We start from the raw sequence: 22,438 nt of genomic DNA, 5'->3' as shown, positions 1-22,438 counted from the left end.
TTCCTCCAGTTATTTAAAAATTTCCTAAACATTTAAGTATACAGTATATCTTCACAAGAGACTGTATCATCTTTTTCCCACTACGAAAAAATTACATCTCTTCTCTAGCAATTTCCTTTGTGCAAGAAAGTAGAATATAGAGTAAGTCTAAACAGTGTCTAAAGAGGCAGTTACAGAAAACCTTTCTTCTGTAACCATATTAAGCCCCATTTTTTCTTCTAGTTAAAAGGAAAACACGAGCTCAAACTTACCTTGAGTCACAACTGAAGTTAACATATGCTTATTCTTCTGTGACATATTTAATGTGCAGAAACCAAAACAGGAAATAATATTAAATAAGAATTTCTAGGTAAAATTTTTAAATGAATCCAAAGTTAAAAACAGACAAAAAGGTAAAGGGAAAATTCACATACACATGAAAAAGATTCCTTTTATTCTGCATTCTCAATTTCATCTATAGATCTTAGCAATGATTTGTGAGGTTTTCAATGACTATTTAATAAAACTATGAAGTTCATAAAGAACATCAGAAAAATAAGATGATAAATTTACTGATGCAGATGAATTGGGGTATTATAATAACTGTCTTGCACAAATAGGAAAGTTCTAATTAATTTTCCACAAAGTCATTCTGAAACATTTACACAAGTCAACTTATTTAAAATAAAGAATATTTTAGCATTATGATAGCTATGTTCAAGACATGTATTTGTATACTTAACAGTCTAACTGAAAGTATCTTTAAAACTATTTTGCTATTATACAGTATTAGTATCACATTGTATAATGAGTATGAAAAGAATATGAAAGTTCTTCTGCTCAGTACATTACAAAATCATGTTCAAATACTATGTACACTTTTGCCCAGGAGAATTTGAAAATGCTACTTAGTGACTTCTTAAGTCACTGGACTGATTTTTTTGTTTTCTTAGTTTTTTAAAAAAGATATTCCTTTAAAGATATGGCTCATTTAGCAAACAGCCCAATTAGCAAATGGACAAAAGATATGGACATACATTTCACTGGTGGATAGATGGCAAAAGAGCACATGAAAAGATGTTCAACATTATTATTAATTAGGGAAATACAAATTCAATCCACACTGAGTAAACCACATCCCCATCAAAGCGGCTAAAGTAAAAAATGGTGACAACGTCAAATGCTGGTGAGTAGAGAGAGTTGATCACTCATACATTTCTGGTGGGAATGTAAAATGGTACAGCTACTCTGGAAAACAGTTTGGCAGTTTCTTGTAAAGATATGGCTCATTTAAATTGGAAGTCTTATCATGTATTTCCTTAACAATAGAGATATCTGTACAAACACAGCCGTTTTAATAAACCAAATGTAACGTAAAGTGGGGAGGAAGGACAGTGAAAATAGAATAATAGCAAATTTTAGAAACATCTTATTTGGCAGGTTCCTTACTCTATCATTTCCATTTCCATGATCATCCCTGCATCCCTCTAGGGGCAAGGGTCCCATGGGAGTATGGTGACAAAATGGCTAGTGACTCACAATAGATGCTGGTGCTAAAATATTTATAGCTATGAGGATCCACAACTTTAAAAAACAACGTGATTCTCGATGGCCTGTTTGGCTTCTTTGGGGCTATCCCTTTCGGCTGGTTTGAACCAGATGACCTGGGTATGCAGGATGAGGACTATGGGACCAAATAGGTCCATGGTGTGTTTCAGGCTTTTAATTCTAATTGAGAAACATGATATAAATTTCCCAAAGGGATTCAGAATCCTCCAGGGTAGATTCAAGCCTTCTAAGCTATCTCTGATTATCTAAAATCACTTAAAGTTGAGGAACCCCAGGGTCCAGCTATGGCCCTCCTCAAAGAGTTTTAAAATTACTGCCAAACTCCTGGGCTAAATTATTTTTAATTAAAGACTGGTCCTCAGTATAAATGCCTTGCAAAAGGGACTATTTCTGAAACTTCTTCCCTCTAACATGAGGGTGTTTGGCATTCCTCAGATTCTATGTGTTAGTCATCTGCAGTTAAATACTCAAAACCTGTGAATAGAAAGGCTTCAGTTAAAACAAAAAAAAGGCTTCATTTGTACCTTAGAAAGTTAATATGTGTATTTGTGGATGTGTATCCCTACACAAATAGATATGCAAATATATAAACATAAGAAGAATTTTAAAATAAACAGTATGAAGATTCTATTAATAGTTCTCATAATAAAGTAGTCCTTCTTAATCCAAAAATACATAGTTTACTGTAACAAATAGAAGCTGCTCCCTGTCAATACACATATGTAACATCAAGGATAAAATGTATAGGTAAAAAAAAGTTGCACTTGTAAATACAAAGTAAAAATTCACCCCATGAATAGGAAGGCACAGAGTTAAGTTCTGTGGAGCAGACATGGGTTCTGCTTGCAGGGAACTTCTAGTTTGGTAGAGGCTTGCACAAAGGCAGATAAAAGAGAATTCATCCCCTTTGTTCAGAGATGAAAAGGAAACAAAAAGGCAGATCAAATCAAAGATGATCTGGCGACTACATTAATTCTATACTGAAGTCATCAACCCACTCATTAAGACCACAGAGAACACAGACATGGGGGTGAGGGTAGGTGGGTAAAAACAGCAGAAGACAACTACAACATGACATTTTTCCCCACCTTATTAACCAGCAAAGAAGAACTGCTATTTATTTTAAGATAGGATCATTTCTTTTTGCTAACAACCATTTCCTAAGGTAACAATGAAGCAGAGAGAAAAGGAGTAGGACAGACACTCTACATTCACTGAATCTTCAATTTTCTTCCAAGAGCCTACCTCAGAGGTTCTCAGCTGGGGTAATTTGCCTCCTGGGCACCTTTGGCAATGCTGGAGACATTTTGCCATAGTAAGTAGAGAGATTCTAGAGGGTGAAGCTCAGGGATCTGCTACTAAACATCATATAATACACAGCACCCCAAAGCAAAGAATTATCTGTCCTCAAATGTCAATGATGCTGAGGCTGAGAAACCAAGGCATGGTTGGATATTAAAATATTTCAAAATCAGTAAGTCTAGAGTATAAAAGGATTTAGAGCCACTTTAAGAAGGACTGTACAGTAAGATTCTCCTCCTTGACAAGATAGCTACAGTTCTCCTAAAAATATCTGATAGATCCATAGTGAGGAAATAAAACATGCTGAGAAATATTAACACAGAAATAGTTTTAACTTCAACTATCAGCATACACATGAAAAACAAACTAGAAAGATAGCACAACTTTTTGCTCAATTGATTTTGATAATCAACAGCTTCTACAACCACAGAAGCCAATGTGGTCACATTTGTGATTTAGATCAAATCTGACAAAAGGTTAAATAAACTCTGTTCCTAAGAAAAAAGCCAGGAATACTAAAAATAAAAGATTAGCTTCTAACCTAACAGAAGAAAAAAATTAGTGATTTTTGAGGAGATGCTCAATTCCAGTCAAAGATATTCAAAATTATTTTCCTGTGCCCATTATTAAAATATATTTCCCCTTTGTTTTGTGATTTTATAATAAGAAAGAATAATGTGGAAAATGAATAAACTAACAAACACTTAGGTGTAAATAATATTACAATGCATTATATCCTAATACAAAAAGACAATTATTTCCTATGGAAATCATACCCTCTGAGAAGCGGAGTCAATAAGGAATAGCAAAACAACAGAGCAGCTTTCAAATGACTTCTATAAGAAAGCTTATAATTGGTCACTAAGGTTGTAAAAACAAAAAAAGGATGTGAGAAACAGAAAGAGTGAAAATAATATTATCTACATAAGGGAGCTGATTTATTACTGTAAACAAAACACCTTCATTTAACAAAAATATTTCCAAATCCAATGTCTGTGACCTTATCTGTCTGTGACTATGACTATTTTGGGCTTCCCTCGTGGCTCCCTTGCAAAAGAATCCTCCTATGATGCAGGACACCTGGGTTCGATCCCTGAGTTGGGAAGTTTCCCTGGAGAAGAGAAAGGCTATCCACTGCAGTATTCTAGCCTGGAGAACTCCATGGACTGTATAGTCCATGGAGTTGCAAAGAGTCAGACATGACTGAGCGACTTTCACTTCACTGTCTGTCTCTGAAATGGACATATGTGATAGCAACAGAAAAATTCTCTAAGAAAGTCACTTCTTCATTACCATATGGAAAATAAACAGCCAATGGGAATTTCCTGTACAACTTGGAACTCAAACTGGGGCTCTATATCAACTGGGATGGGGAAGCAGATGGGAGGGAAGTTCAAGAGGGAGGGGACATATGTATATCTATGGTTGATTCATGGTGATGTCTGGCAGAAACCAACACAATTCTGTAAAGCAATTATCCTTTAATTAAAAAATAAATGAATTTAAAATTAAAAGAAGAAAGAAAAAATGAAAGAAAAATAGAGTCACTTCTTTAATTACATGATTATCTAGCAGCTAGCTCTGTAACTGTAGGACTTTATGTGATAAAGCCTGACTAAGAGGGAAATGCATTATTGCTACAAATCTAAAAGGAACTCGGGATGGGGTGAGAAAGGAGGGAGGTCAAAGAGAAAGGGGATATATGTATATATGTATACAGACAGCTGATTCATTCTGTTGTACAGCAGAAACTAACAACACTGTAAATCAATTATACGACAATTAAAAAAAGAAAAAAAAGGAACCCAGTCCACACGTAGGGAGGGGCAAATTACATGAGAACATGCTGGAAGGTGATCAATTTGTCTTAGGACGATTTTACATATGGCCTGAAGCTTCTCACAACTCTCACCCCTCTACCTTGTTTCTATAAAGAGAGTTTGACAACGGAGACCTCGCCCTGCTCCTCGCTGTGATCCCTGGCTCAGTGCGTGAGGGACAGTCATTAGCACAACTGCGTTCCCATCCCCTGCCGATAGGGATCTTGGTGAGATGAGTAGACAGGACTAAAACAACACACCAACACAAGTAAAATACCCCAATGAAGGCAGTTCTTGAGTCGCCAATCAATTAGGGCACTGTCTTCAAAGGAAGCTCTGTCAACTAGGCACTTAATAAAAACAAAAGATGTTTACACTAGCATCTCAACAAATAAAGAACAGGAGAAGAAAGGCAAGATTTATATTTACTACCTGCATTTTATAAAAAATGAGATGTTATACTTCAGCCAGAAATTTTTGAAAGAAATGCTATCTGAGAAGTACTGGGTTGGCCAAAAAGTTCACTCAGGTTTTTCCATAAAATGTTATGGAAACTTTTGGCCAACCCAGTACTTTCTTGTTCCTTACGAATCAATAACCTTTTTGGCTTTATTAACTAAAATTATTTTTTTCAGAGTTTTGCAATATATAAAGAAAGTTCAGATTTTAGTTAAACAAGGGAAAATTAAGGCAGTGCCTTTAAGCTCAATAAAGGAAACAACTGGCCATCAAATAAGCCTATCTGAGAGAGACATATTGAGTTAATATTGGATACAACATTGAACAATTATGGCTTTAAACAAAAATATTGATGTTTCAAAATTCCACGTTTCCTCAGTCATTTTCTTTCTTTTTATCTATATGGACTTTGAGTAGCTCACTCAATTTAAAGAATTAAGTAGCTCACCATTTTGGAACAAAACATGAATGATGCTTGACCTGAAACAATTAACTCAGACTGTAAACAATTACCTTCATTCGGCTGAGTATAAAAAGGAAGAGGGCCCATGAGAGTCAAAACATGGTTGGAAATGGCTAATGTCCTTTGGAATTTGCTACAAAACGAAGATTTAAAAATTCTGAGGTATTGTTGCCTTACAATCTCTCACCAAGGTTTAGATTTTTTTTTTTAATGAGTATTTTGTTTTGTTTTACAAAAAGCAATGCTTTTTCTCTGGGGTTGCAAAGCTCAGTTTAAGTCTTCTCTCGGTCATGGTCGGTCTCACTGTTATTCCTGAGCTTTGTCTCAGCTGCACGGCACGACGATCAGCCCTCCATGGTTTCATCACTCCACCAGTGTTACATCTTATACCAATTCATGGAGCGTTTCACCGCTTTGACCCAGTTCCCCATACTCATTTCATATTCTTGCCATTTCTTCTGGGGCTTGAAAACCATTTCACTTTTCCTCAGTTTCTTTAGCTCCTCCTTGTCACTCCAAAACCCTATAGATGAAAAAATTTATTCTCAAGTTTGAAGGCAAATAATGAGCCCCAAAAGTTTACTTACAAACCTATGTGAACTGGTGGAAAGGTAAACAGCCACTACTTTAAAACACAATTCAAAATTTTTGTTGCTTTGAACTTTGTTAGATTGACTATCCCTGGGAATAATATACACTAGGATTTAACAAAAATCTTTTGGTTTCTAACTAGCAGAGTAATTTCTGTATGGAAGGGCACCAAATCATTTCTAGAAGAACCATATCTTGCCATCATTTAATTTCATGACTAGCTATTAAGAAAGAAAAAAAAAACCCAAGAAATAGTATACTTTCTTTTTATACAATTCTTAAAAAAACATAAATTAAGATTTTTTTCGGCCATGCTGTGCAACTCGCACAGGACCTTAATTCCCTGACCAGGGATTGAACCTGGCCCCATGGCAGTGAAAGCACTGAATCCTAACCACTCGACCACCAGGGAATTCCCTAAATTAAGATTTCTATCCTATATCTTGGAAGTAAGAAGCAATTCCCTAGGTTAAGCACAAAATTCAAAATTGGGAATTAATATAATAAATACTGCTGCTGCTAAGTTGCTTCAGTCGTGTCCAACTCTGTGCAACCCCATAGAAGGCAGCCCACCAGGCTCCTCTGTCCCTGGGATTCTCCAGGCAAGAACACTGGAGTGGGTTGCCATTTCCTTCTCCAATGCATGAAAGTGAAAAGTGAAAAGTGAAAAGTGAAGTCGCTCAGTCGCGTCCAACTCTTTACAACCCCATGGACTGTAGCCTACCAGGCTCCTCCATTCATGGGATTTTCCAGGCAAGAGTACTGGAGTAGGGTGCCATTTCCTTCTCCAAATATAACAAATAGTTTCTTTTTAAAACTATTGCATTTCACGCAAGGCTTTTAAATTTCAGTTCAAGGAAATCTTGTAGTTCTGGCATATACTGTTCTTTACAAAGAAGGACATGTGATTTATAATAAAAAGAAGTAAAAAAACACATTATAATTATGATCATTCCTAGTCTTAAAAGGTAGGGATCTCTTGTTAATAAACTTGATACATCTCACCTACTCTGAAGTATTAACATAGTTGACAAGTCTCCAAAAGTACATTTTTCTTTTACCAATAAAGCTGACACATAAAATTCTTTCTTCTAACATTTTCTGTCAGGTCACATTCTTTCTATTTACAAAGTCAGCATTTTAGATTGTATTTAAAGATATTAATTTATAGAAGTTATTAAAAGACTAGAAATACTTTTATTAGCATACTACATAACTGGATAAATGTAGTCATGAAAATAAATATGTTCTTAAAATTCTTATTTTCAGAATTTATTATTTATACTTAAAAGCATATATATTCTTAAGAGTTATTTTATTAAATATGTATTGAACACATCCAGTTTCTGGGTGAATTTTGAAAATACAGAGAATCTACACAGCCTTCATGTCTCCATTTTCTGAGAGAGAAATAATCCAATCAGAAATTTCAAATTTTCTAGGACTTTTCTGGTAGTCCAGTGGCTAACACTCTGCCCTCCCAATGCAGGGGGCCCATGTTCGATCCCTGATCAGGGAACTAGATCCTGTATGCAGGAACTAGATTTTGTATGCAGCAACTAAGAGTTCGCATGTCACAACTAAGACCTGACACAGCCAGATAAATATAAAATAATCATCATTTAAAAAAAAAAAGAAATTTCAGATTTTCCAAGAAGGAAAAACTGCTCCTGATAGCTAGTAAAGTATCTTTGTTTTGAAATTAAATACAGATGAAGTAAATACAATTCAAGCCTCTATGTTACGTATGAGAATAATTTGTTTTTATTTAGTAGTAGTGTGTGCTCAGTCGTGTCCAACTCTTTGCAACACCACAGATTGTAGCCCGCTTCAAGAGAATCTTGACACACTTAGTTTCATAAGGTGATAAGTGTAGAACAATTTGATTAACCTTATAAACAATACTGGAATGCTTATGAGCATTTGGCTTACTGTAATGATAAGCTTAATTTATCCAATTCTCAAGAGAGTTGTTTACATACTTAGAACATTTTTCTTGCTATAGATCTAAGTTTGCTCAGTTAGGCATGTGAAATTATTAAAAACAACATCAACTATATTAAACTTAAGAGTTGAAATATACAGAGGAACTTAAATTTTTAAATGAGAATGATAATTTAAGGGAAAGTTATTTTCTTCAACTTGAGTTAATCAAACATCAATCAATGAACAAATGAAAGTGACTGTTTCAACTTTATTCCAAGTTAACAGATTTTTAGTAGAATAAAGATTAAGATGACCTTAATTTGATTTGATGCTTCTTGGGTCCATAACTTTAATTAATAAATACTAGCCTAAACTTTTAAGTGTAAGATATCTTGTTTTGTATAAATGCTCCTCCCTTCCATAGAGGAACACAGGAAAACACTCCCAAAGTCTCAAGCATCATCCTGCTCCCTGGGGAACCCTCTAATTGGCCTCCCAACTAATTAGTGAAAACACTAATTGCCAAAGTGATCTGTTCAAATGTAGATCTATCCATATCCTTCCGCTTAAAATTCTTCAGTGGCTCGCCTATGCATTCAAGATCAAGTCCAAACTCCTCTTATGAAGAGGCACCACGACTGGACATATCTGTACCTCCCCAGCCTCCCCACTTGCTCTCATTCTATCAGCACCAGAACGGGCCAGGACCTTTGCACCCAGTGCCTTCACTATTGGACCACTCACCCTCTGTTCTCTCCTCATCTGGCTGTCTGCTAACCCCTTCAAAACTGAACTATATGTGTCTCCTCTGGGAAAACCTACACCTCTTGCCTCATACTGCGGCTGTTCACTGGGTTTACCACATAATAATGGGTTGGTTTGCCTGCATGCTCCCAATGGAGACTCCCATAACTGGGACTATGTCATTTAAACTTTAGTCCCAGCAGTGACTGTGGTAGCAGGAGCTAGACAAATGTTCAACAAGTAGAAGAATAAAGTGGTTTCTAGTACCAAAGACGGCTTCCCTGACGGCTCAGTGGTAAACAACCTGCCTGCTAATGCAGGAGACGCAAGTTCAATCCCTGGGTCGGGAAGATCTCCTAGAGAAGGAAACTGCAACCCACTCCAGTATTCTTGCCTGGGAAATCCCACAGATAGAGGAGCTGGCAGGCTACAGTCCATGCGGCTGCAAAAGAGTTGGGTAGGACTTAGCAGCTAAACAACAATAATGCCAAAGACAAGCTTGTCTAATCAGAAAGTTTACCCAGAGACTTCAACGCTAAAGACCAGAGCAGTTGAGAATTAATTTTCCTGGCCTCATACTTCTCCCTGAAGGAGAGCAGCAAGAATGGAAGAGGTGCAGCTAGACCCAACATAGAAGAGTATGGGTCATAGGAGTATGTTATGAGTGAAGGGAATGCATGTATGGAGTATATGGCCGCCAAGGCTTTCCAGATCTTTGGTGTAATTTTGTGCTTTGAGAGAAGAAATGCTATCTGTAAGAAATGGTTTTGCAAGACAGCTCTCATTTTCATAAAACCCACACATACCAACAGCAAGGCCAGCTAGAGAAGCTGCACCTAAGCATGACATATCAACGTGGACGGGTCTGTCTATAGTCTCATTAATCAGGTCTGAAGTCATCTGCATAACAAAACTGTTCTTACAAACTCCTCCATCTGCCCTGTGGGGAGCAAGATATTGGAGATAAATTACTGTAACAAAAGCATAAAAAAATTATTATTCTTTTTAAGAAAGATCCACACATTTTTGTTTAGATCCTTGATTTTATTTTTAAAGTTTAACTTTTTAATTCCAAAATTATATCACTTAGCATTGACCTGAAGATCACAATTTTTAAACATTTTGCTTGTTCCTGCTATCAATTTTCCCACCTGCCCGGCTTGTCCTGGGACTAGTGGCCAAGTGAACTAAGCTAACATAAAAATTCATTTGGATGTTCTGGCAAAAAATACATGAAGCTTCCACAACAAAAGGATACCCACACACTCAAAAAAGAAACATTAAAGACTTTTATAATATACATATAGGTGCTAAGAGCCTCTCAAATTCCATATTGGTCTATATTTTCCTTAAATCCAAAATTAGCTTTCCGTCCTCTCCAGATTCCTATGACCAAGAATTTCATTGCAAAGAAGGTAAGCATAAGTTCTTTTCGAAATCCTGAATAATCATAATGATGGAAATACCAATAGCAGCTAGCACTGATTTCTAATTTCTAATGAAATCTCTTAGCAACAAAGTGTACATACCGGATTTTTCTTACAGGAATATGGATCTCTTTCTGCATCATCTCATATAACTGTTTGTTTCTAGTTAAAAAACAAAGAAACTACTTAGAGGCAATTCATATCATAATAATTCTCTATTTTTTCCAATCTAGAATAGTAAAAACTGTGGTTTTATTTACATGATATTTATAAAATATGCAAAAGAAAACATTAAATATATTATGCTAACTGGACATCAATAACAGATGCTCAAATAAGCAAGAGATTCAGGGCCTTCTGTTTTTCACTCTGATACAAGAGAACATACTTTTTCTTTCAGAACTGAATTTAATCTAGTACCATTCTTGCAAATACAAATGTAAAGCAAGTATCCATTTAATAGGTATGGATGACACACCATAAATGGCATTTTTAAAAAATCATAAAATATAAAAAATAATGATTTTATAATCAGAAAATGTAAACATTACAACTGTTCCACTAGATCCATTTATGACAGCTGCATTCTTAATTTTAATAAGCTACACCTGACCCATAATAAAAAGACCAAAGGGAATATACAGAAAGAATAATCTTGGTGAGTCAATCTTTGAGTACCACAGCAGCATTATTAGTTAGAATTCTCCCTCATGAATGAGAAAACAGAAACTTTTCAAAGTCCAAATTTTGAATTTTTTATTCATAATAAATTGTATATTTTAAAAATCATTCAATTTTCAGATATCAAATCTAAAGTGGTACTGGTACTATTAATTGTGGGAAAAAAAGAGATGCAGAAAAATAGCAAAGAGCAATAAGAACAGATTATATCATATAGCATGAATTAAGAGTCTCATGCTCTACTGACTGAGCTAGCTGGGCCACATACAGTATGAATTAAACTAAAGGTATAAAGAGTTAAAATTAAGAAAAATTTTAATTTAGTTTAGTAGAAATTAATAAAAGGAAATAGCAATACTGTATGAGGAGGGGGTAGTTTAGGGCAGGCTCTGGTACCTGAAAGCTATAGACTCCAATATTGCTCGAACAAGGTGGTATTTATTGGTGGAAGGCTTCAAACCCATAAAAGAGGCACAAGCACAGGGGTCATTTAATGGAGCCTAAAGCAAGAGACAGCAAGAATATATAATTATTGCTCTAAATTATATCTATAGACTTGAAAGTATACTATATTAAAACAATAAAAATATAGCCATTTTAGGAAAAAAAGAATGCGTATTTAGAGACAGTTTTAATATAAACGATAGCCCCCAAATTATGTCAATTATTCAAATTACTTTTTGATAGGACTTAAGCAAGCTTGAGTCACAGATACTAGATTTGTAAGTCGGATATTCTGTTTGCACCTGTACAAAGAAAAGGGTTTGAAGCCCAGAGTAATAAATTATGAAATCCCTAGCTAGATACATGAGGAAAATGAAAAGCAATGCTAGTATTTCGCCTTTTCTCCTACTGTAAAGTGTTTACACTGAAATTGTCTACTAAGTAGAAAGGCTTTTTGAAGATACTAAGACTTCAAAAAAACTACAATGCAAAAAATGTGTTTTTCAGTGTCGTAATTTATAGCCAATATAGTGTCAGACTTTCAAACTAAACTATATTTCTTAGCTTACGTGGTATTATTGACTAACATCAGAAATGACTCAACCTAACATTTGCCTTGAAAAGACCATAATCTTGAGCTGGAATTATGCTTTCATCACATGAAGTTTATACTCATCTTTGCATCGCCAGAAATGCAAGACGATTCTGAGACAGGAAACTGAAACACAAAGTTCCCTGTCAGGGCTTGCCATCTCTGAAGGAAACAGGCAGAACAGTTCCAACACACCTACACAAGGTCATGATAGAGGGCAGGCTGGGGCTGTCAGGAAATAATGGTGCCCAGAAGCACCTTCTAACTTCAGGGCCTGACACATCTTTACCTGGAAAACTTTCTACCACACCTTCTACTAGTTAATCCTACTCCCCTTCCACAATTTGGCTCAGCTTCCTCTGGGAAAACTTCTAATCTCAGAGACTAGATCAGGTCCCCCACTACTCATTTTTTATGGAATCCTGTAACTCCTCATCATATCACGTGCCATAGTTTATCATCACATGTATCTGTGTTTGTTGAAACTTCACCTTCCCCGCTACCCTGTTAGCATCACAGGCAGAAACTCAGCTGATGTGTTCACATGTATCTCTGGGGCCTGGCACTGCACCTGGCCCCCCACAAGGGATCAATACACATCTGCTGAATCCACGAACAAACAATATTTTTCCTAATGTCTCAACTAAAGAAATTCTGCTTTACGTCTTATCTTTACCATGACCTAGATGTTCCTCCTCCTGTGATTTTATTTTGATAATTTTCCACAATCATTAATACCTTTTGGTGATTTACACAGTAAAAGTGGACATACAGTAAAGCTGGTCTATATACCAAATGACAGAACCCGGTAAAACTAAGATGGGTCAGACTCAACCAGTTCAATTAGTCCCTAGTAGTATGCTAGGGCTTCCCTGGTGGCTGAGACGGTAAAAAATCCGCCTTCAATGTGGGAGACCTGGGTTCGATCCCTGGGTTGGGAAGACCTCCTAGAGAAGGACATGGCAACCCACTCCAGTATTCTTGCCTGGAGAATCCCCATGGACAGAAGAGCCTGGTGGGCTACAGTCCATGGGGTCGCAAAGAGTTGGACACAACTGAGCGACCAAGTACAGCACAGTATGCTATTTTTTTATTTTTATATTTTGGGCACACCACGTGGCTTGTGGGATTTTAGTTCCCCCACCAGGGACTGAACCTACCCCCTGACAGTGAAATTTCCCTGGACTGTCAGGGAATTCCTTTGCTATGGTTTTTTTCCTGCATAAAAATGACTTCTTCCAATATACCACATAAAATCTTGATAGAACCAGCCTGAAATCACTTTTGTACAAATAGCTATGGACATATTTTACCATTAGTAATAAGCCAACTTGAGGGGTTATAAATTCCATAGAAACCTAAAAATTTCTTTACAGGTTAAGTCCCTGCATTTGTTAATCTAAGTAAATCTCTCTTTGGGATAATAAAACAGGAAAATCAAGGTCCTTTTAAAAGGCCTGATCACATCTTGCCAGGGTGGACAGCCTCCAGCCATACCTCCAATCTATCACTGCCAAGCCCATCAAGGGAGCTCTCCAGAACCATGAACAGACTAGGAACAACAGGACTCAGCAAAGTTCTGTGTGGTTCCCTGAGCAAAACCAGCAGACTCCTGCCTGGGGCACAGACTACCTGCCCCAGCAGGCCCTTGTCCCCGGCAGAACTTCATCCTAATTTCCTGGGGGCTTGCAGGATGGTTCATGCCACCATGCCTCTTATCCTTGTCAATCTAGACCATAAAAGTAAGTTCCTCTGGCTCTAGTTGTCTTAGCATTATAAGAATATTTTATGCTACACCAGAAAACAGCCTGGCAGAGTAGTTAAGAACCTGGACTTCAGAGTCCTAAAAGCTAGCTGTGTCACTCACTGGCTGTGTGAGGCTGCCAGTCTGGGGCCTGAAACATGGCCGCTTTAGACAAGGATTCTTGTTTAAAGAATCTTTGTCTGTCAAGTGACAGAATGGCTCCAAATCTCAGTTTTCTCAGCTTCAGAATGGAATGATGCAAGTGTTTTCCACCTTATTGAGTTACTGAGCATTAAATAAGACAACACATGTGAAGAATTTATGACAGTGCCCGAGACACAGTACATATTCACAGGTTAGCTGCCACTACAATTTTTAGTTTATTTATTTATTTATTTTTGATGAGGACCATTTTTAAAGTCTTTATTGATGTGTTACAATATTGCTTCTAATATTTATGTCCTGGTTTTTTTATGGCCAGTGAGGCATGTAGCATCTTAGTCCCCTGACCAGGGTTCAGACCCACACACTCTGCACTGCAAGGTGAAGTCCAAATCCCTGGAGCACCAGGGAAGTCCTCCCACAATTTTAATTTTACTTGTCATTTCTTAGTCAAATCCTTCCAACTACTACTCAATTTCTTCATAACTCTTTCACTATGCTTTCTCAAGATTTCCTTCCATTGCAAATCAACTCCCCTAACCCTTAAGTAACTCTGAGATGTGTCTTCCACTGATTTTGTGGTTGGTTGCTCTAACAAGCCTGACTCTGGGCTGGACAAATGGCTTCAACCACAGCCTTTCAGTGGCAGGTCCTCAGGCTTCCATACTCCCAGCATCAGGAGGACACTGTTCTAGTCCCCCATGACCACCGTCGGCCACTATACCTCTGCTGTCAGTGTTTGCTAAGGTCTGTATCCATCATGCTTTATCTCCCTTTACCTTTCCATGGCTCAGACACCCCAGTCATCACAGAACTAGAGGGGGAGTTCACAGCCTCTGCTGGCCACAGGGAGAGGAGGTCTCAGCAAACCACTTGAATCCTTGTCTAAAGCAGCCGTGTTTCAAGCCCCAGTCCCACTGCTAGCATCACAACTGCAGGGCGTGAACACAACTGACTCAAAGTCTACCAAACCTTGAAAACACAAGGTAGCTCAATCAGATTCCTCCCCTGGAAATGTGAACAAGGAAACTCTTCAGGGGGAGCTGATGGGAAAAGGATGCACAAGGTGGAAGAAGGCTGTGTTTATTTCCAAACTGTGAAAAGGCAGAAAGTTGAAGGATATGAATGACAATAAACAGAAGCTATGAGGAAGAAACGGTACAGAGCAAAGCTGGTAAGGAGAAGAAAAAAGCAGAACCACAGACAGGCAGAAACCACAGAGAAAACACTGAGAATTACCAAGTCAGCTACTAACTCCTCTCCATTCCCAATGCTCAGGAGTGTGTGGATAGACAGCTCCTCTTGGGGGAGTGGAGGTGAGCAAGCCCGTTCCTTGCAAACCTAAGAACCCTCATTGGAGAGTGCCTACTCATCTGCTGAAGACTGGCACTTAGCTCAAGGTCCTGTCCACCCTACTATGTACAGCTGCTGTCACAGTAACTTTAGCATCAAGCAGATGATGACTGATACTTGCCTCTGATACCTGTGAGGGATGCTCTAGTTTAGCATCCCCCTCCCTAGACAAAGCCACAGTGGCTGCACCAATTGATGCCACCCAGTGTACAACCCCACGCTCTAGCCCCTCTGGCCCATTCCCTACTGTGGCTGTCCTACAAGTTCATCTGTCCTTGAAGTTCCTCCAATGCCCCTTTCTCAGCTGACACCACTGAGATTATTAGGAGCCTTTAATATCCTGCCTTCCACTATCTGCAGCTGTAACAGTATTCTAAAATCAAAGGCAGTATCACAGATATATGACCCTTCCTTCCTTCCATTCTCCTAGCCTGCATTTTCAATAGTTGTTGATGCTAGCAGCTTATAAGTGATCTCCCCACTATCTTCTGAACAGCTTAGTATCAACGCACTATTGTTGTTTGAATTAACTTTCAGTTTCCAATTCAGAGTTTCATTTTACATTAGGAAATAACTGTCCTGTGGCCCTCCCCCACCCCACCTCAACACATGGCCAGGTTACACGCATGGCAGGACAGGGATACTCTGTGAGCAACACAAAATTAAAAACCATATGAGTGATAGTGTTGTCTAATCTTTAGGACTCTAACGTTACTTTGGGGTTTTTAATTATATTTTTCAAATTATTTTTACAGGGATATGAGTTGGTAGAGAAGTTTTTTTTTTTTAATCTATTTATTTTAGTTGGGGGCTAATTACTTTACAATATTGTAGTGGTTTTTGCCATACATTGACATGAATCAGCCATGGGTTCACATGTGTTCCTCATCCTGAACCCCCCTCCCACCTCCTTTCCCCTCCCATCCCTCTGGGTCATCCCATTGCCCCAGCCCTGAGCATTTGTCTCATGCATCGAACCTGGAACGGTGTTCTGTTTCACATATGATAATATACATGTTTCAGTGCTATTCTCTCAGAACGTCCCACGCTCACCTTCTCCCTCAGAGTCCATAAGACTGTTCTATGCATCTGTGTCTCTTATTCTGTCTCGCATATAGGGTTATCGCTACCATCTTTTAAATTCCATATATATGCATTAGTATACTGTATTGGTGTTTTTCTTTCTGGCTTACTTCACTCTGTATAATGGGCTCCAGTTTCATCCATCTCAATAGAACTGATTCAAATGTATTCTTTTTAATGGCTGAGTAATATTCCATTGTGTATATGTACCACAGCTTCCTTATCCATTCGTCTGCTGATGGACATCTAGGTTGCTTCCATGTCCTGGCTACTATAAACAGTGCTGCGGGTAGAGAAGTTAAAGACAGAGCTGCCAAGACAGAGTCACAGCAAGGTCCCACAGCATGTTTTTCAAAAAGGGAAGGATCCACAGTCAACTAATTACACCCTCCCTTTGCTGATGACAACTCATCTAACCTTCCCCCTCAAACCTCAATCAGACAAATATTCTGCACTCCCTGTCCTGGCATCGATGATCGTCAGGTGCCTCGCATTGCTCTGAAGAAGATGCAGTGCAATCTCTATGTGTAGTCTATAACCTCTTAGTCTTTTAGGATAAAGTATACAGAAGGAAATTATCATAGATATTAAAATAATGCTCGTTTAAAACTCTAGTTTGAAAATATGGTATTTTTAGGGATTTAAAACTACCCTGATCTAATTCTATCTAATTCTTTTTCACCAGGTTCTACATTATATTATCCAAACTTTTATTTTGTTTTGTTTTATGTTTTCTGGGCTATGATGCATGGCATGCGGGATATTAGTTTCCCCGTCAGGGATTGAACCCATGCCCCTCACACGGGAAGTGGGGAGTCTTAACCACTGGGCTGACAAAGGAGTCCCCATCCAAACTTTTAAATTTGGGGTTTCTTGTAACTGATTGCTTCAGTATGGAATAGGCTAGAAGGAGGAGAAATTTTTATTTTTAGAAAGAGAAAATATTTAATGGAGAGATTTAGATGAGTATTAAAAGGACTAACTCCACCTCCCCACCCCCAAAAGGAATTTTGTTTATATAATACTACACCTGGAAATAGTTTTTAAAAGTCTTTGTAACATATGCTGAAATTAGAGACAGTATCACAGATCTTTCAATTAAATACGAAATTAAATATTATAAAATCAAGCCTTTTACTGAGTTCACTTTTTAGTTAGGCAAAGTAACCAACATCCCACACCACAACAATTAACCAAAATAAATTCTGATTTTTTTTTTTAAGTTAATGAAACTTATAAACAACTGAAAAATATTGCTGTAGTATATACCTTAATATTACTTTTCTAATTCTCAGTGGTATACCTCCTCTAAGTAAAGAATGCCAATTTACTGATCTATTTTCCCCCACTGAGAAACGGCTATTTTTGGTCATGATAAAGTAACTATGGGTCTTATGCAAAAGTTCTATAATAAACCTGCCAACTTTTAGTTTCCACAGAGATGGAGTTCTGAGCAGAAGCCAGGAGAATTTGCTCTTCCCTCTTGTGGAATTCATGCCAGATCAAAACACAACTTCTGGGATTTCCCTGATGGTCCAGTGATATAGACTGTGCTCCCAATGCAGGGGGCACAGGTTCAACGCTGGCTGGGGAACTGAGATCCTGCATGCAACATGGTGCAGCCAAAAATAAAAATGAAATAAAACACTGTTTTTAAAAAAACACACTGTAACAAACTTAAAGCTTGATAATCATTAAAGAAAAAATACAACTTCTTAGCCCTAGAAAGTACCTTTTTCCCCTTAGTTCTGTTCAGTGCTCACAGTTTCAGGTAAGGGAATGGCAGATATATAATATTAAGTGTGAGTAAGAAGAGGGAAGGGGCTTCCCAGGTGGCTCCGCAATAAAGAATATGCCTGCAATGCAGGAAACACTGATACGCGAGTTCAATCCCTGGGGTGGGAAGATCCTGTGGGGGAGGAAATGGCAACCCACTCCAGTATAATCCCATGGACTGAGGAGCCTAATGGGCTACAGTCCAGGGGCTACAAAAGAGTCAGACATGAATGAGCAACTAAACAGCAAAACAACAAAAAAGGGAAATGTTTGTAATTGCAATTAACTTTTAAAAAAATACCTGCAATCCACTGAAGGATGGAACAAAATAAACTCCTTCAGAATCTTCCAAGCTTTTGGCCATTTTTTCAGTTTCAGCAGCATCTGTGAACAGATCTGCAAAAACAAGAACAAACAACAACAACAAAAAACCCTAAAACAAAACGAAGAGGTTGGGGAGGGACAAATAGAATTATGCTACATGACTAGTATTCACCTGCATCAACATGTATTACAAATATTATGTGAAAGGTTGCTCACTTAAAAGGGTCAACAAAAAGGCAAGCAGCTCTAGGGTTATGTGGGTTCTCCCACTGCAAAGGTTTACAGCCCAAGGAAGGAGTAAGAGAAACAGAGGACCCTCTTAGATGGGCTTTGTATGAGCCGGCCTTAGTTTTTCATTTAAATATATTTGGGCTGATTAAAAATCAATTCTATGTGTTTTTTGGCATTAAAAACAATATTCTCCTAAAGATAACACTCATTCTAGCTTTCTGATGAAAAGGTCAGCTACTATAATGACTAGAACAGTCAACCATATTAACCTATAACAACTAAGACAGTCAACTGAAAAACTATTCTATCTAATGAGTTCTATAAAGGGCCGGTAATATATATACTCAAAGTCAACCTTTATAAAACAAACAAAAATAAATCAAGATCTAATTTAGTACACTTTTTTACTGAAGTATATAATATAGGAAGATGAACACAGGAAGACAAACAGGTCCTAAGTATACAGCTAGAAGAATTTTCAGTGTGGATTCACTCAGGAGGCCAACACCAATATCAAGATACCAATTGCTTTTGTTCAACAACACGCTTGTGAGCTTCCTTCATTTTGTTACAAGCAGCTGTACTTCACTCATTCTCATAGCTGTATCATATTACATTCTCATTAAACACAATTCATTCAACTATTCTACAGCTGATGTATACACATATAGGTAGTTTCCAGTTTTTGGCTAATATAAACAGGCCACTTTGAATACACATGTACCTTCCTTATGGTAAGTATATGTACATATTTCTGGTTGTTATATACCAAGGGATGGAACTGCGAGTCCTAGGATTTTCACGTTTACACTAGCTTTAGCAGACATTGCCAAATCATTTTCCAAAGTGGGTGTTTTTTATTTTAAACCAATTTAAGCCTCCTGTCAGCCATATGAGAGTTCCAATAACTCTATATTCTTAATAACAATTGACACTGTCTATGGTTTTCATAGACATAGAAAGGCCAATGGAGTTTTGCCAAGAGAATGCACTGGTCATAGCAAACACCCTATTCCAACATCAGAAGAGAAGACTCTACACATGGACATCACCAGATGGTCAACACCAAAATCAGATTGATTATATTCTTTGCAGCCAGAGATGGAGAAGCTCTATACAATCGGCAAAAACAAGACTGGGAGCAGACTGTGGCTCAGATCATGAACTCCTTATTGCCAAATTCAGACTTAAATTGAAGAAAGTAGGGAAAACCACTAGACCATTCAGGTATGACCTAAATCAAATCCCTTACGATTATACAGTGGAAGTGACAAATAGATTTAAGGGACTAGATCTGATAGAGTGCCTGATGAACTATGGACAGAGATTCGTGACATTGCACAGGAGACAGGGATCAAGACCATCCCCATGGAAAAGAAATGCAAAAAATCAAAATGGCTGTCTGAGGAGCCCTTACAAATAGCTGGGAAAAGAAGGGAAGTGAAAAGCAAAGGAGAAAAGGAAAGATATTCCCATCTGAATACAGAGTTCCAAAGAATAGCAAGGAGAGATAAGAAAGCCTTCCTCAGTGATCAATGCAAAGAAATAGAGGCAAACAACAAAATGGGAAAGACTAGAGATGTCTTCAAGAAAATTAGAGATACCAAGGGAACATTTCATGCAAAGATGGGCTCGATAAAGGACAGAAATGGTATGGACCTAACAGAAGCAGAAGATATTAAGAAAAGGTGGCAAGAATACACAGAAGAACTGTACAAAAAAGATCTTCACGACCCAGATAATCACGATGGTGTGATCACTCACCTAGAGCCAGACATCCTGGAATGTGCAGTCAAGTGGGCCTTAGAAAGCATCACTACGAACAAAGCTAGTGGAGGTGATGGAATTCCAGTTGAGCTATTTCAAATCCTCAAAGATGATGCTGTGAAAGTGCTGCACTCAATATTCCAGCAAATATGGAAAACTCAGCAGTGGCCACAGGACTCGAAAAGGTCAGTTTTCATTCCAATCCCAAAGAAAGGCAATGCCAAAGAATGCTCAAACTACCACACAATTGCACACATCTCACCTGCTAGTAAAGTAATGCTCAAAATTCTCCAAGCCAGGCTTCAGCAATACGTGAAACGTGAACTTAAAGATGTTCAAGCTGGATTTAGAAAAGGCAGAGGAACCAGAGATCAAATTGCCAATATCTGCTGGATCATCGAAAAAGCAAGAGAGTTCCAGAAAAACATCTATTTCTGCTTTATTGACTATGCCAAAGCCTTTGACTGTGTGGATCACAATAAACTGTTGAAAATTCTGAAAGAGATGGGAATACCAGACCATCTGACCTGTCTCTTGAGAAACTTGTATCCAGGTCAGGAAGCAACAGTTAGAACTGGACATGGAACAACAGACTGGTTACAAACAGGAAAAGGAGTATGTCAAGGCTGTATATTGTCACCCTGCTTATTTAACTTCTATGCAGAGTACATCATGAGAAACGCTGGGCTGGAAGAAACACAAGCTGGAATCAAGATTGCCAGGAGAAATATCAAGAACCTCGGATATGCAGATGACACCACCCTTATGGCAGAAAGTGAAGAAGAACGAGAAAGCCTCTTGATGGAGGTGAAGGAGGAGAATAAAAAAGTTGGCTTAAACCTCCACATTCAGAAAACTAAGATCATGGCATCTGGTCCTATCACTTCATGGGAAATAGATGGGGAAACAGTGGAAATAGTGTCAGACTTTATTTTTTGGGGCTCCAAAGTCACTGCTGATGGTGATTGCAGCCATGAAATTAAAAGACGCTTATTCCTTGGAAGGAAGGTTATGACCAACCTAGATAGCATATTTAAAAGCAGAGACATTACTTTGCCAACAAAGGTCCATCTAGTCAAGGCTACGGTTTTTCCAGTGGTCATGTATGGATGTGAGAGTTGGATTATAAAGAAAGCTGAGCACCGCAGAATTGATGCTTTTGAAGTATGGTGTTGGAGAAGACTCTTGAGAGTCCCTTGGACTGCAAGGAGATCCAACCAGTCCATCCTAAAGGAGATCAGTCCTGGGTGTTCATTGGAAGGACTGATGTTGAAGCTGAAACTCCAATACTTTGGCCACCTCATGCGAAGAGTTGACGCATTGGAAAAGACCCTAATGCTGGGAAGGATTGGGGGCAGGAGGAGAAGGGAACGACAGAGGATGAGATGGTTGGATGGCATCACCGACTCGATGGACATGGGTTTGGGTAACTCTGGGAGTTGGTGATGGACAGGGAGGCCTGGCGTGCTGTGATTCATGGGATTGCCAAGGGTTGGATATGACTGAGCAACTGAACTGAACTGACTGATGGTTTTCATTTTCATTATTAGTTGGAATTGCAGAATAGCTTGATTTCTTACTTCTCTGTTAACTAATGAAATTGAAATATTTTTCACTGGCCATTTGGATATATTTGTTTGTAATGTGACTCCTGAATAAGCATGTGAGAATGACAGCATAGATCATATAAAAAGGATCAGGACTTGGTCATAATAAATATTGCTGGCCTTACACAGTAATAATGAAAAATTTATTAAAGACAAGAAGATTAAGGAACACTTATGATAAAACTTGGAGAAGGCAATGGCACCCCACTCCAGTACTCTTGCCTGGAAAATCCCATGGACGGAGGAGCCTGGGAGGCTACAGTCCATGGGGTCGCTAAGAGTCGGACATGACTGAGCAACTTCACTTTCACTTTTCCCTTTCATGCACTGGAGAAGGAAATGGCAACCGACTCCAGTATTCTTGCCTGGAGAATCCCAGGGACGGCAGAGCCTG

General features: G+C 38.2%; 1 protein-coding gene across 6 annotated transcripts in view; it reads right to left on the bottom strand.

The window, feature by feature from the left end:
* Nucleotides 1-5,511: 5,511 nt before the first annotated feature.
* The window catches only part of GK5 (glycerol kinase 5), a 75,748-nt gene continuing 58,821 nt past the window's right edge, over nucleotides 5,512-22,438 (bottom strand). For 2 of the 6 annotated variants that reach the window (XM_081569570.1, XM_081569567.1), the window contains 5 exons: nucleotides 18,417-18,511; nucleotides 11,358-11,461; nucleotides 10,383-10,442; nucleotides 9,660-9,793; nucleotides 5,512-6,115 (listed from right to left, as the gene is read on the bottom strand). In XM_081569570.1, coding sequence (XP_081425696.1) covers nucleotides 5,970-6,115; nucleotides 9,660-9,793; nucleotides 10,383-10,442; nucleotides 11,358-11,461; nucleotides 18,417-18,511 — 539 coding nt within the window. In that variant the 3' untranslated portion in view covers nucleotides 5,512-5,969. Of the gene's footprint in view, nucleotides 6,116-7,924; nucleotides 9,296-9,355; nucleotides 9,794-10,382; nucleotides 10,443-11,357; nucleotides 11,462-18,416; nucleotides 18,512-22,438 lie in introns of those variants that run through there. The other 4 variants (XM_081569572.1, XM_081569569.1, XM_081569571.1 and 1 more) reach the window with 3 other exon arrangements.

The sequence above is a fragment of the Giraffa tippelskirchi genome, chromosome 2 (genome assembly GCF_054371585.1).
Source record: "Giraffa tippelskirchi isolate mGirTip1 chromosome 2, T2T-mGirTip1v1.2.pri, whole genome shotgun sequence".
NCBI classification, from domain to species: Eukaryota; Metazoa; Chordata; class Mammalia; order Artiodactyla; family Giraffidae; genus Giraffa; species Giraffa tippelskirchi.
Note: the sequence above shows the minus strand (reverse complement) of the source record. Positions and strands in the feature narration are given on the sequence as shown.